General features: G+C 48.5%; 1 protein-coding gene across 1 annotated transcript; it reads right to left on the reverse strand.

Moving 5' to 3' along the window:
• Positions 1-495: 495 nt before the first annotated feature.
• Positions 496-5,275, reverse strand: LOC127584168 (homeobox protein Nkx-3.1-like). The gene is made up of 2 exons (XM_052040749.1): positions 5,041-5,275; positions 496-866 (listed from the first exon to the last, which is right to left on the reverse strand). The coding sequence occupies exons 1-2, from the start codon at positions 5,273-5,275 to the stop codon at positions 496-498; spliced, it is 606 nt and encodes a 201-aa protein (XP_051896709.1).
• Between the last annotated feature and the right edge of the window lie 9,203 nt (positions 5,276-14,478).

The following is a 14,478-nucleotide window of genomic DNA, read 5'->3' on the forward strand; positions in this document are numbered from 1 at the left end:
GACGTACTGGTTAGGAAGTTGTGGGCATGCTACGTTGGCGCCGGAAGCGTGGTGACACTTGTGGGCTGCCCCCAGAACACTCTATGCAAAAGATGCATTTCACTGTGTGTTTCAATGTACATGTGACTAATAAAGAAATCTAATCTTATTGGAATAGGCAGACTTTCTGCACCCCTCCATGTTGATCGCACCGGGTACAACACCAGCAGCGAAGAGGATCGATCAGTGATAGCATAGCCCGTGTATGCTGTCAGCAATTCCCTCCAAGGATTCAATAAAACACACCGGTGCCACAAATGCTACAAAAAAATAGCTATCGCTTTATTACAAACATCGCGGAGATAATATTGATTTACAGTTTCATGCTGGTCCCAGTACAGAAATGGGCAAAGGGCGGGTTTGGGTCGGTCTGGGTTGGGACGGAGCAAGCCCTTCCCCTCCAGAGACTGAATAAATAAAGTGCGTTTTCGCTGCAGGTGAGGCCAATCTCTGACCTCACCAGATGGTGGGACTGAAAGATCCCAGGCAGTACAGGTAGGGGTAGTGCCGGTAACGTTGGTGGGAAGACATGAACGGTGCGCTCTCCACTGTGCCCAACTGGTCCTTGGGCATCGTGTAGCTGGCCGACAGCATCTTCCTCTTGGTCTTGTACCTGCGGTTCTGGAACCAGATCTTCACCTGTGTCTCAGTGAGCTTCAGAGCCCCGGCCAGATCGGCCCTCTCTGGTGCTGACAGGTATCTCTGTCCATCGAACCTCCGCTCCAGCTCCAGGACCTGGGCATGAGAGAAGGCTGCTCGCGAACGCTTTTTCTTGGGGCTTCTCACCCCTGCGGGGGAGACATCGGGCCTTCTGTGAGTGGCAATGCCTGACGGAGCAGCAAAGAAAATTCGCGTGAGCGTTGTGATCGGGGAAGGCAAGTGGTCGCTGGAGAAATCCAAGACCACCAAATCACCCTTCCACCACTCGATTAGAGATAGCATTCCTGTATCACTTCCGAACACTGATACCCTGTTCCTCTTCCTCACCACCTCCCACATCAGGGAGCCCCTTCTCCAGAGACACAAGAGATGCTGGAACCTGGAGAACCAGCTGGAGTTCCTCCAGCAGACTGTTGCTCCTTCTCTGGACTCTCCCATCTACACATAGCACCTGCCTTCCAACCTCTCCTGACTACGGATCATCGCCCCCTCCCCACATTACTGCAGGTACAGAAACCTTAACATCCAGTCCTGCAGATAGAACCACCCCTCCCATCACTCCTGACTACAGGTAGCCCATTTCCCCCTCCTTCCTCATGCCCAACTACAGATACCCCAACTCTCCCTTCTCCAATTACAGATATCCCCTCTCTCTCTCCATCCTCCAACCCCACCATGACTACAGATACCCCCTCTCCTCCCCAATCCCTCCCAACTGCAGATACACCCTCTATCCCCCCTCCCTTATCCCTCCTGACTACAGATACCCCCTCTCCTCCCCAATCCCTCCCAACTGCAGATACACCCTCTATGTCCCCCGCTCTCATCCCTCCTGACCACCAATACATCCTCTCTCTCCCCTCCCCAATGCCTCCTGACTACAGAGACCCCCCTCTCTCCTCTCCAATCCCTCCCACCTGCAGATACCCCGCTATCCCCACTCATCGCTCCTAACCACCGATACCCCCCCTATTTCCCCCTCCCTCATCCCTCCTGACCACCGATATCTCCTCTCTCTCCCCCATCCCTCTTGACTACAGATACCCCCCCCCTCTCTCTCTCTCACTCCATCAGCCTTCCCAACTACAGTTACCCCCATTTCCCCCATTAATCCCCACCCGAGAGATCTCCAGACCCTCCTGACTCTTGGTAGAGCCTGACCCTCCATTATTCCCTGCTTTACATAGCCCCTTTCAATCATCGCTGGCCACTGACAGCACAGTCCCTCCCTGGCCACACTGCAAAGCACCGTCCCTTCCATTTTCTCCCACACTAAAGCTTTCCCTTCAGTGGACCCCAAACACAGAGCTGTTCCCCACCACCACTCCCCCTCTACCCATCCACTCACTCCCGTCCACCGTCCTACCATGACGTGGGTTTAGATTTACCAGTCTCCACCCTACCACTGACTCGCATTTATGTTGAACGTTTTGTGACAACAGAGGGTCCCAAATCCCTTTCCAGGCAGTGAGCCCTGGTCTTGCCTGACCACGTATCTCCTCAGTCCTTCACTGGGTGCGTCGGCCCAGATTATGAGCTTGATTTGTTGAAGCAGCTCTGTAAAACTTCCTGATAGTGGTGTGTATCATACAGTCAGGCACTCACACATGTAGACAAACTCCTTCCAAATCAGTGTTGTAATTGAAAAAAAAGCCCTTCAGATGCTTGATACATGGTTGGGTCATTCTTAAGGCATTTGAGCACTAAAGCAGGAGATCCCTCTCATCCTATTGAGCCCCAGCTTTTACAAAGAGCAAGCCAATACTCCCTCTACACCTGCTCCCTCCTCAATACTCCGTCACTTTTTTATTCTAGGGGGCACAGCTTTAAGGTGAAAGGGGGAAAGTTTATAGGAGATTTACGAGGCAAGTTTTTTTTCCACAGAGGGTGGTAGGTGCCTGGAATGTTCTGCCGGGTGTACTGGAAGCAGACACAACAGCAACATTTAAGGGTCATTTAGACAGACACATGAACAGGGAGGGAGGGAAGGGATATAGACCATGCGCAGGCAGTTGGGGTTAATTTAGTTTGGCACAGACATCGTGGGCTGAAGGGCCTGTTCCTGTGCTGTACTGTTCTATGAAGGATGCAATTGAAATTTTTACCACCACCTGCATTGCAAATCCATCACTGTGCGGGTGAAAAAAAATTTTCCATGGGTCATCTCTGGCCCTAATCGCTTCTAGTTACCAGCTCTTCAGCCGACTCCCTGTTTACTTTGAGTGAACTTTCATGATTTTGAACACCCTCATCTGTCCTCTTGATGATATTAGAACGGCCACTCTCTCACATCCCAAGAAGGATTCTATTAAATTTCCTCCTTCCCCTCCCTAAAGCCCTTGTCTTCTTGCTAAAGGCAGTCCCTTACGTGGGGAAGGCAAATCCCACCTTCAATTCCAGGACTGTGGTTGCAGAAGTAGAGTTACTGACCCCTTTACATTCCAGGTTTTCCTGACGTAAACCATCATTTGCCTCATAGTGTGATAGTAATTGTAATTGGTTTATTATTGCCACATGTACTGAGATACAGTGAAAAGCTTTTGTTTGCGTGCCATCTAGAGAGATCATTCCGTACATAAGTACATCGAGGAAAACAATAACAGAATGCAGAATATGGTGTTACAGTTACGGAGAAAGTGCAGTGCAGGCAGACAATAAGGTGCAAGAGCCATGATAAGGTTGATTGAGAGATCAAGAGTTCATCCTAATCGTACAAGAGGCCCATTCAAGAGTTTTATACAATGGGATAGAGACTGTCCTTGAGCCTGGTTGTACCTGTCCTCAAGCATCAAGTATCTTCTGCCTGATGGAAGGGGAGAGAAGAGAGAATGAGTGGGGTGGGAGGGGTCCTTGATTATGTCGGCTCCATCCAATCTAACAACGCAAGAGATGATTCTACTGGAAGGGAAGTCGGTGTGGGCTGAGTCTGCTCCCTGAGCAGTGATCCCTGCTTCAAATTATTCCAAGCGCCTCACACTCTCCTGAGTCAGGAGTTTGTGAATTTGTTCCAGTTAAGCATAGAAACCAAGGAGACCCTCCCAAAAAGGAAGCATTGACCTGAAACACACCGCATCTGGGTGGAGGTTAAAGGTCCCAGAACTGTGCTGGAGGACGTGTGTGAAACCTTCCATCTGAGCCCACCAGTGACAGCGGGGTCATCGTTATCCTGTTGTTCACAACTTGGGCACAAGACCTACAGGACTGCCCTTGGAACAAGTCATTGCCAACAAGGTGCACTGGGGGCAATGGAAGCAAATCTGTAACGGCTGGTTCTGTGTGTGAGTTTCCACTAATCATCCGGATTGAACATTAACACTGACACCAAGGTGAGAAACATTACAGGTTGTGACAGGGAAGTGGGCCATTCAGCCCATTGGTTCAGGGCAACTCCCAGCACAGCAACCCCACCCACTTCTTATTCCCCGTAGCCCTGCTGTTGGTTTCCCACCTCTCTCAAATAAGAACATGTTTAGTTCCACCCTCCCCCCCCACCCCCACCCCCAAACACCTACACTCCCTGCTGGGCCAGTTGCAAACTATTTAATTAAGGTAGGGTTTTAAAATTTATTACAGCTAATTTCATTCTATCCCACTGAAATATCCAGGGCACTGGGCTGAAACTGCCTTGTCCAATGCCCGCTGTGTAGGTACATAGGAGATTCAGGACATTCAGGTGAAGTACTTTTAATTCACTTTAACAGGGCTAACAGGAGGGGAAATAATTTTAAGGTGATTGGAGGAAGGGAAAGGGGAGATGTCAGGGGTAAGTTTTTTTACACAGTGTGTGGAACACACTGCGGGCAGAGGTTGTGGGGGCAGATACATTAGGGAAATTAAAGAGACTCTTAGATAGAGAAATGGAAGGAAGGGTTAGGTAGATCTTAGAGCAGGATAAAATGTCGGCACAACATCATGGGCCAAGGGGCCTGCACTGTGCTGTGGTGTTCTATGTTCTATATTTTAAATCACCGGGGCACCTCCCCACTGTATAAACCATCCCTCTCACACTTTCCCTGATTGCCCTAAATTCGTTATCACAGCACTTCAACCGTCTGCACAAAAGTGAACAGCGGCGAGGGTGAATTATCGGACGGGAACCTGAACTGAAGCCACTTGTATTTGCTTTGAAAGTCTCAAAAGCTTCCAACAGCTCCCATTCCATCGGTGAACAGAGACCGTGGGTTGGGGTTCGCTACCGGACCACTGACAGTCCCTCTTGGAAGATCTCTGGTCTGACGTTGGAGTTTTAGTGAAAACGCCGACTTGTTTCACTTGTATCAGCGGCAGGTCGAGGGGAGCCCGGGCAGAATGAACCCCCGTCCCCCGTGAGCCCTCTCCTACCTCCAGCGTCCAGCTCCGTCTCTCTCGCAACCTCTCCGGCTCCTGTCCCGCGCCCAGACTCCGAATCCCCTCCGTGTCTAGCCGTCTCGTCGGCTGACCGTCTGCTCTCCGGCCAGGACTTGGATGCATCTCTTTCTGAAGGAGCCGGTCTCTGCCTGGGACCTTCCGGTCCCTCCTTCTGGGCTAGGATGTCCTGGATGAGGAAAGATGTGAAGGGTTTGGTAGTCAGGGACATACCTCCGGCCCTGGATCTAAAGCAGTAACCAAGTCAGGGGTGGGAAGTGTCAGGTTGGGTTCTGGGCACTCGGCTTTATACTCGGAGGTGCAGGAGAAGGGGGGAGGCGGAGTCCGTCTCCTCCCCAGATACAATCACAGCCGTCTGCACTGGGCACTGGAACACAGCCCCCGTCAGCCCCGCTGTCCAGCGAGGAGATCCACCGGGCCTCCCCTCAACCTCCTTCCAAGTTGTTTTTGTCTTTAATCCCATGGGACTAATAACCCGAATACTTGTCCCAAGTCTTTCTGAAATGTCAGGCTGCCCAAACTAAGGGTTAATGCTCGGAGGCGTTTTACTGGAAGTTTAACCCTTGCGCTTCTCTCCGCAGACGCTGCGTTGCATGTGCGCTTTTATTTTGCGCATGAGATGAAATTTCTTTATTAGTCACATGTACATGGAAACACACAGTGAAATGCATCTTTTGCGTAGAGTGTTCTGGGGGCAGCCCACAAGTGTCACCGCGCTTCCAGCGTCAATATAGCATGCTCACAACTTCCTAACCCGTACGTCTTTGGAATGTGGGAGGAAACCGGAGCACCCGGAGGAAACCCACACAGACACAGGGAGAGCGTACAAGCTCCTTACAGACAGCGCCGGGAATTGTGTTATGCTAACCGCAACACTACTGTGCCTGCCACATCTACAACTGAAAACATCTAGGGTGTTTTGTCCTTATTGGGTGGGTTGTATCTGTAGTTTTAATGGAAAGAAAAACAACTGTGGTGCTGTTTCTGTGGAGTTTGCACGTTCCCACTATGACTGTGGGTGTTGTAGAGTTATATCTAGGCCCTCAGACCCACATCCATTACCCCGTCTATACTAACCCCATTTACCACGTCCATCGCCCCGTCTATACTAACCCCATTTACCACGTCCATCGCCTGTCTATACTAACCCCATTTACCACGTCCATCGCCCCGTCTATACTAACCCCATTTACCACGTCCATCGCCCCGTCTATACTAACCCCATTTACCACGTCCATCGCCCCGTCTATACTAACCCCATTTACCACGTCCATCGCCCTGTCTATACTAACCCCATTTACCACATCCATCGCCCCGTCTATACTAGCCCCACTTACCATGTCCATCGCCCTGTCTATACTAACCCCATTTACCACATCCATCGCCCCGTCTATACTAGCCCCACTTACCATGTCCATCGCCCTGTCTATACTAACCCCATTTACCACATTCATCGCCCCGTCTATACTAGCCCCACTTACCATGTCCATCGCTCTGTCTATACTAGCCCTATTTACCACATCCATCGCCCCATCTATACTAACCCCACTTACCATGTCCATTGCCCTGTCTATACTAACGCCATTTACCACTGTCATGTTGGTTTGTGGGAGATTGCCGTGTGAAGGTTGGCTGCTGTGTTATCTACATTACACCGCTGGCCATAATGAAACTTCTAAAATGGGAGTGAAGGGGCTGTGGAGGATCAACACTTCTGCTTCGGCTGTTGCTTAGGCCTGGGGATGACCTGTTTCCATTCTGCCTCATCAACCACCCCAGGACCAGAAAAACAATGACTCACCCAGAGGTGGGGCAGGAGATGCCTGATGGGTGGTGGGTGGTAAGTTTGTGAGGGGGGGGGCTCTCATCCTGCTACTTACACAGAGCCCCTCTGTGCTCCCCATGCACAGAATTGAGGTTCTCAATACCACCCCGAATGTTTCTTCTCCACTCTGAGCTCCCATGGGCCAGAGGTTCCCAGTAGACAGGGGGGACATTGCATTTCTTCAAGCAGGGTGTGAGTATATCCTTGAATCTTTTCCTCATTCTGCCAGGTAATCTTTTCCCATTGACAGAATGTAGAATAAAGGGCTCAAAACAATCTGCTGGACAAACTCAGTGGGTCAAGCAGCATCTGTGGGGGGGGGGGGGGGGAAAGGAATTGGCGACGTTTCAGGTCAAAACCCTGCATCAGGACTGATACAGGGTTTCCACCTGAATCGTCGACAATTAATTTCCCCCACAGATGCTGCTCGACCCACTGAGTTTGTCCAGCAGATTTTTTGTTGCTCCACATTCCAGCATCTGCAGTCTCCTGTGTCTCCATTTGGAATAGAGAGTCTGTTTTGCAGTCTTTTGTACATAGATAGACATCCTGTCTGATTGGCATGGATATCATGGGTCAAATGGCCTTCTCCTGAATTTCTGATTCACTGTCCCAAGGATTAAATGGGCGGATGAACGAATCCTTTCACATTTTCTCATATTTACCAAAATTCCTTGCTGGGTGGCCAGTTTAAGATTTAATCTCCCGGTGCAATCAATTGAATGAGTGTCCCACAGGACCAGCACTTAAAATATACAATTGGACATGAGGGTTGGGCAGAGGCAAGAACCACAAGCAGTCATTGGGTGTAAAAGTAATATTGCTGTCACGAGTCCATTTAGTTCATGAATGAGAACCATTGATTTTGGTTTGGCTACAAAATATTTTGATTTGCGGACAAGAACTTGCTGAGAAATGTTGCCTTTGTGGACATGGCCTGAGGACTTCCTGCCAACTGCAGCATAAACACTGAAAGTGCTGGAGGTACTCAGCAGGTCAGGCAGCATCTGTGGACAGAGAAACAGTTAATGTTTCAGGTTAATGATCATCATAATTGGGGAAAAAATAAGAAAAAAAGGCACGTTATCAGTTGCAGAGAGGGAGAAGGGTGGAGAGAATGCAAGGAATGTCCATGATGGGTGGCACAGTACTTCAGTGAGTAGAACCACTGCCTCATGGCTCCAAAAACTCTGGTTCAATCCTGACCCCTGGTGCTGTCTGTGTGTGGAGTTTACACATTCTCATTACGACTGTCTGGGTGTCATAGTTTCACACAGTACAGAAACAGGCCCTTCAGCCCATCACCCTAGCTATACTACTCCCCAGCACTTGGTCCATAGCCTACCATGCCTTGTTGATTTGAGTTCTTGTTCAGGTGCTTCTTCAGCATTGTGAGAGGACCTGCCTCCACTGCCTCCTCAGGCAGCGTGTCCAGATTGTAACCACTCTCTGGGTGAAAAAACTCTCCCTCAGATCCTTCTAAACCTGCTCCTCACCTTAAACCTATGCCCTCTGGTCTTAGACACCTCTGCCGTGAGATAAGGTTTCTGACCACCTACCCTATCTATGCCTATCGTAGTTTTGTATATTTTTTATCAGGTCCCCCCCCTCAGACTTCAGGGTTCCCTGTATATTCATGTGGGTAAAGAGGACACGAAAATCTTGGGGAGGGTAGGTGACAGGGAAAATTAGTGGGGGGAATGGGATTGCATTGTTATCCAGCAGAGACTTGATGGGCCAAATGGCCTCCTGCTATGTTGTAAGGAAATATGGAAATGGAAATAAAATGGAGACCAAGGTTGTCCAAATGACACAATTGCATCTCTAATTGCCTGAGAAAGGGAAGTGAATACTTGTTAATCAGAGTTGATCTGTAAGGGTGAGTGTAAATCAAAGGAGATGAATCAGGGCATTTGGAGAAAGAGCAACATGCTGGAACTATGAGATGCAGTTGCTGGAAATTTGAAACAGAAAAGAATGCTGGAATGCTCAGCAGATCAGGTAGCACCTGTGGAGAGAAAAATTGAGTTTATGTTGCAGGTGGATGAATTTACATCAGAACTGGCCAGATCTGACACAAACTGGGTAGGTTGATCATCTGAAATTGTTGAAATCAATATCAAGTCCTAAGAGCTGCAATGTTCCTTGATAGAAGGGATGGGGCAACTCATAGACCACTGCAGCCATTCTCTTGTCTTGCATCCAGAGGTAGTATGAAAGAACTAGGGCTTCTGGTGAAATCTCAGCTGAGCCACTGAGACTGGCAATGGTCCATAACTTGTTCCTTCTTTCGAAGTTCCTCGCTCCAATGAAATGCTTCAGGTGGAAGACTAGTTCTGGGAAACTGAATCCGAACAGACGTTCTCATCAGGCCTGATGTGACCCTGAGGTGGCCCTCCTAATGCAAGAGTGTCTGCTTGCTGTTCCTCATTACAAGTGCCTTGTTTTACTTGCTGGACTTAGCTGCCTCCACCCTGGGTGGTCCATATTGCTCCTGAAAGTCTGGCCAACAGTTTAGTGAGCAGCTCTGCCTCACCTGCACAACCAATTGACTCTGTTTGTTTGTGTTCATTGCTGCTGTTCTCACAGCAGAAACTGCCCTGAAGCTGACTGAACGTATATTTTCCCACGTATGACCCTGGTTGGCCTTTTCTCCTCTGCTCAAATAAAAATGTTCACATCTTTATAGATGCTGGCTGCAGACCTGACGTTTCTGACTGTTTTATTGTGCCCAGCAATGTACTTGTTCTGCTGAACTCTTCCTGTTCAATTATCTGGGGTCCTTATTCAGCAACCCCCTCTGCAGTACAGTCACTGGTTCAATCTGTGGCTCAGTATTCACATCTCTGAATTCAGATATCTTTATCTTTGTTAGTCACATGTACATCGAAACACACAGTGAAATGCATTTTTTTGCGTAGTGATTTGGGGGGCAGCCCGCAAGTGTCACCACGCTTCTGGCGCCAACATAGCATGCCCACAACTTCCTAACCCGTACGTCTTTGGAACGTGGGAGGAAACTGGAGCACCTGGAGGAAACCCGTGCAGACACGGGGAGAATGTACAAACTCCTTACAGACAGTGGCCGGAATTGAACGCGGGTCACTGGCGCTGTAATAGCGTTACGCTAACTGCTACACTAGAAGTGTGTGGGTTCAAGTCCCATGCAAGAGACGTACATAGAAGCAAGGCTGACACTCCAGTGTAGGACTGAGAGGTTGCCAGGGGTGTCATCTATGGCATGAGGTGAAACTAAAGCCCCATCTGCTCACTAGTCAGACATAAGGGATGCCACTGTGATACAGTAAAGACTAGGGCCATGATCTCTGGAATCTTCAGCCACGCTGAATCACAATGGCGTGGCAGTTGGTGTGGCTGCTTCACAGTTCCAGGGACTTGGGTTCGATCCCGTCTGCGTGGAGTTTGCACGTTCTCCCTGTGACCGAGTGGGTTTCCCTGGTTTCTTCCCACATCTTAAAGACATGCATTTTCTTTTGAATGTTGTGTCTCTAATGCTATGTGTCTGTGATGCTGCTGCAAGTAAGTTTTTTATTGCACCTGTGCGTACGTGTAATTGTGCATATACAATAAACTCAGCTAGACTTGGTGGGTTAATTGGCCACTGTAAATTGCCCCTTGGTGTAGGTTAATGGCAAAATGATAAAAATTGAATCAAAAGGGAGTTGATGTGCATGTGAGAGAGAGAATATGTTGCAGAGGTACAGGGAAATAAGAAGGGGTGAGGCAGGCAGCTTAAATCCGGGAGCTCCTCAATCGTAGGAGTTCCATCATGGGGAGAGATCCCAGGGCTGGAGATGCAGTCACCCAAGAACTGGTCCACTCAAGTGATGGTTTATCTTAATTGTGATGCTGGCACAGTGGAGCAGCTACTACAGCTGCTGCTTCAGACCTCCCATGAATTGAGTTCAATCCTGACCTCCAGTGTTATTCATTGGAATGGAGACACAGAGACTGTAGATGCTGGAATCTAGAGCAAGGACTTCCAGCGGTTGTTTTTTTTTGTTTGTTTGGAGTTTGCACATATTCCCTGTGGTCATGTGGGTTTCCTCGTGGACATCAAGTCACATCCCAAAGATGCGCTGGCTGATAGGTTAAATGGTCACTGTAAGTTATCCCTAGTGTAATGGAATTGATGGGAATGCAGGGGTACTAGGTTACAGGGAAAACTAGTGAAGGACGGGATTGTTTAGTTAGTCAGCAAAGGTTTGGTCAGCTAAATGGCCTCTTTCTATGATTTCTGGAAATTCTTCCAGAATTCCCAATTTTGCTTGGGGAGTGCTGTAGAAAGGAGAGACCTATGGGTACATGTACATAGTTCCCAGAAAATGACAACACAAGTAGACAGGTTGGTGAAGCAAATGCTATTACAGTGCTAGCGATCCGGGTTCAATTCCGGCCACTGTCTGTAAGGAGTTTGTACATTCTCCCCGTGTCTGCGTGGGTTTCTTCCGGGTGCTCTAGTTTCCTCCCACATTCCAAAGACAGATGGGTTAGGAAGTTGTGGGCATGCTATGTTGGCGCCGGAAGCGTGACAACACTTGCGGGCTGCCCCCAGAACACTCTACGCAAAAGATGCATTTCACAGTGTGTTTCGATGTACATGTGACTAATAAAGATATCTTATTTTATCTTATCTTACATGGCACACTTGCCTTCATTGGTTGGGACATTGAGTCATGTTACAGCTGTATAGGACCTTGGTGAGAACGCACCTGGAACACTGTGTGCAGTTCTGGTTTGCCTACCATTAGGAAGGATGTGATTAAGCTACAGATGGTTCAGAAAAGATTCACAAAAATGTTGCCAGGATTGGAGAACTTGTTATAAGGAGAGACTGGATGGGCTGGGACTGTTATCCCTGGACCTTATAGAGGTTTATAAAACCATGAGGGGCATAGATAAAATGGATTACGACAATCTTTTTCCCAGGGTAGGGGAGTCTAAAACTAGAGGGCATAGTTAAAGGTGATTGGGGAAAGACTTAGAAGGGCAAGATTCTCACAGAAGGTGGAGGGTATATGGAACGATCTGCCAGCGGAAGTGGCAGAGGTGGGTACAATTATGCTTAAGAGACATTTGGAGAAGTACATGGACAGTAAGAGTTTAGAGGGATATGGGCCAAATGCTGGGAAATGGGACTAGCATAGGAAGGCACGTTGGTCTGCATGGACGAGTTGGGCCGAAGGGCCTGTGTCCTGTAACTCGACGACACTATGTTTTCAGGATTCCTTTCAAAGCTTGTCGGACCTCACCTTTGGACTTCACCCCACCAAGTTTCTCATTGGGCTGTTATTTACCCACTCTCCTTGGGGTAAGGCCAATGATGTCCACACCCCAGGTAACGGGGGAAATAGTTTTATCTTGTGGGCAGTAAGAGATGAAAGTGGGACCAATAACTGGAGACAGTGAATCATGATAAAGATGCAAGTCGCTGTCACTGAACTTTTTAAAAAATGACGGTAGAGTACAGGATAGTTGTTAGATGTCAGTGGCGGAAGTGTGAGGGAGTCAGTCACCAAAAACTAGAACTTGCACCTTTAATTTACAGGAGGGTCAACAGCCAAAGACTGACACCAGGCAGTGGGAAGAGAAATGTGACGTAGAGTTTGATCAAAGTGAGACATTTTAAGGGGTAACTTCACAAGGAGGCAAATCCTTGCCCTCCAATCTTTGGCTGGAAGAGATGGGGTTCATAACAAACGAGGAGTCTGCCACAACTGCCTTTCTGATACGGGGTTGGGAGCTGAGGGAGGCAGGTCCACCCTGTAATGGGTTCTGGGAGTGGGATGGTGGGGACAGAGCAGAGATTGGGGAAAAGCACCAAGTCACAAATTGCAGGTGAATGAGTGAAAAAATCTGACCCCCCCCCCCCCCCCACAAACTCCAACCCACCTTTTCCCTCCCTTCCCCTCCCCTTCCACCTTCTCCCTCCCAATCCACTATACTCAGGGAGGCTACAATGCAGCAGAGATTGTGAATCAGGAGGTGACAGTAGCTGAAATATTCACTCGAAATCTCCCATGGAGAGGAAGGTAATTTTCTTTAAGAGTGGGTGAGAGCACCACCCAGAGGTGAGATAGAGTATTGCTTCAACCAGAAGCTTGGAAGCTCCCAGGACACTACCCCAACCAACCCCTCACTCAACAGCTCAATGCTCAAACCATAGAGCAGCAACACTGCCCCTCGACTTGGCTTGCAAGTAATGATTAAAAAACCCTTGGCCCTTCCTGCATTTATCCCTGTTTATGTACATCACTCTCTGTGTGACCGGGGTTCAATCCTTGCTCTCTCGCCACCGTCCCACTCCCAGTACTAGTTACCAGGTGGACCTGCCTTCCTCGGCTCCCAACAGCACATCAGAAAGGCAGTTCTGGTAGAGATGACGGTCGTTCCTAAGCAGGTAAGAAATACAAGCAGGAGGAGGCCATTCAGCCCATCATGACCACTCCACCATCCAATACAAACATGTCTGAACTTTCACTGTTATGAGCCAGGTTGCTATCTGGTGAATGTCCCTTCAAGGCACCTGGACAGTAGTGCATGTGTGCTGTTAGAGAGAGAGAGAGAGAGAGAGCAAGAGTCTGTGCGAGTGAGATAGAGAGAGCCTGTGAGAGAGAGTGAGAGAGAGCGAGAGAGAGAGAGAGAGAGTGAGAGAGAGAGAGAGAGAGAGAGAGAGAGAGAGAGAGAGAGAGAGACACTGCTGGTCGCTGTATCTATGGATGAAGAACAACAGCTGTGTCTGTCACCACAATCCATGTATGGATTTTTGGAGCAATCAAGTGGAGTCCACTTTGTCGTTAACCTGTGCTGGAAAGCAGGTATTTCTGTGGGCGGCCATGTATCAAATGCCTTCGGGGTAGCAGATACTTCAGAACAAAGCAGTGGAGACCATCAGAGATTGAGGTGTCGTATGGGTTCCATCATAGAACATGTGGATTTCATAATTTCTCTCTATATTCTCTCTACATTTTCTCTTCAGTCAACGGTGCTTTCACAAAAGTCTTTGCTCACGTTTCACCTGATGACTTGCTGAACTGAACTTTGAGAACTATTCCTGGACATGGGGTTTGGGAATTTGCCACACACACGCTTTGTGTTTATTAGTTTCGGGGATTATGTTTAATATCTAACATTTTTACTTATCTTATTATCACAAGTAGTTATTAATAAAATAGTTTCTAACACATACATGGCTCGTTGTGTTTCTGTTGTTGCTGGTACGTAACATCACTTCAGTACAACTTTCCTGCACCAAATCCCTTGATTTCCCCTGATATCCAGGAAGGTGTAGAAACCTGTTGCTCGAGGATTCTACACCTCTGAGTCCCATTCCCTCCATCTTGCACCAGCTGCAGCTTAAAGGGTTTTTTAATCCTTGCTCAAAGGCCAGTTGGAGAAGCAGTGTTACTGCTGTTTGGTTTGAGCAGTGAGCCGTTGGGTGAGGGGTTTGTCGGGGTCTCTTTAAGCTTTTACCTAAGGTATCGGTAGTGTAGCGGTTAGCGTAACACTATTACAGCGCCAGCGATCGGGGTTCAATTCCTGCCGCCGCCTGTAAGGAGTTTGTAAGT

The sequence above is a fragment of the Pristis pectinata genome, chromosome 29 (assembly GCF_009764475.1).
Source record: "Pristis pectinata isolate sPriPec2 chromosome 29, sPriPec2.1.pri, whole genome shotgun sequence".
Taxonomy (NCBI): domain Eukaryota; kingdom Metazoa; phylum Chordata; class Chondrichthyes; order Rhinopristiformes; family Pristidae; genus Pristis; species Pristis pectinata.

What these genes read in the sequence shown, in the direction of transcription:
- LOC127584168 (XM_052040749.1), bottom strand. Translation starts at nt 5,275, where the DNA reads ATGTCCCTGACTACCAAACCCTTCACATCTTTCCTCATCCAGGACATC. An exon ending in GACGGAGCTGGACGCTGGAG is followed by an intron (nt 867 to 5,040) that starts GTAGGAGAGGGC and finishes CTGCTCCGTCAG; the next exon opens with GCATTGCCACTCACAGAAGG.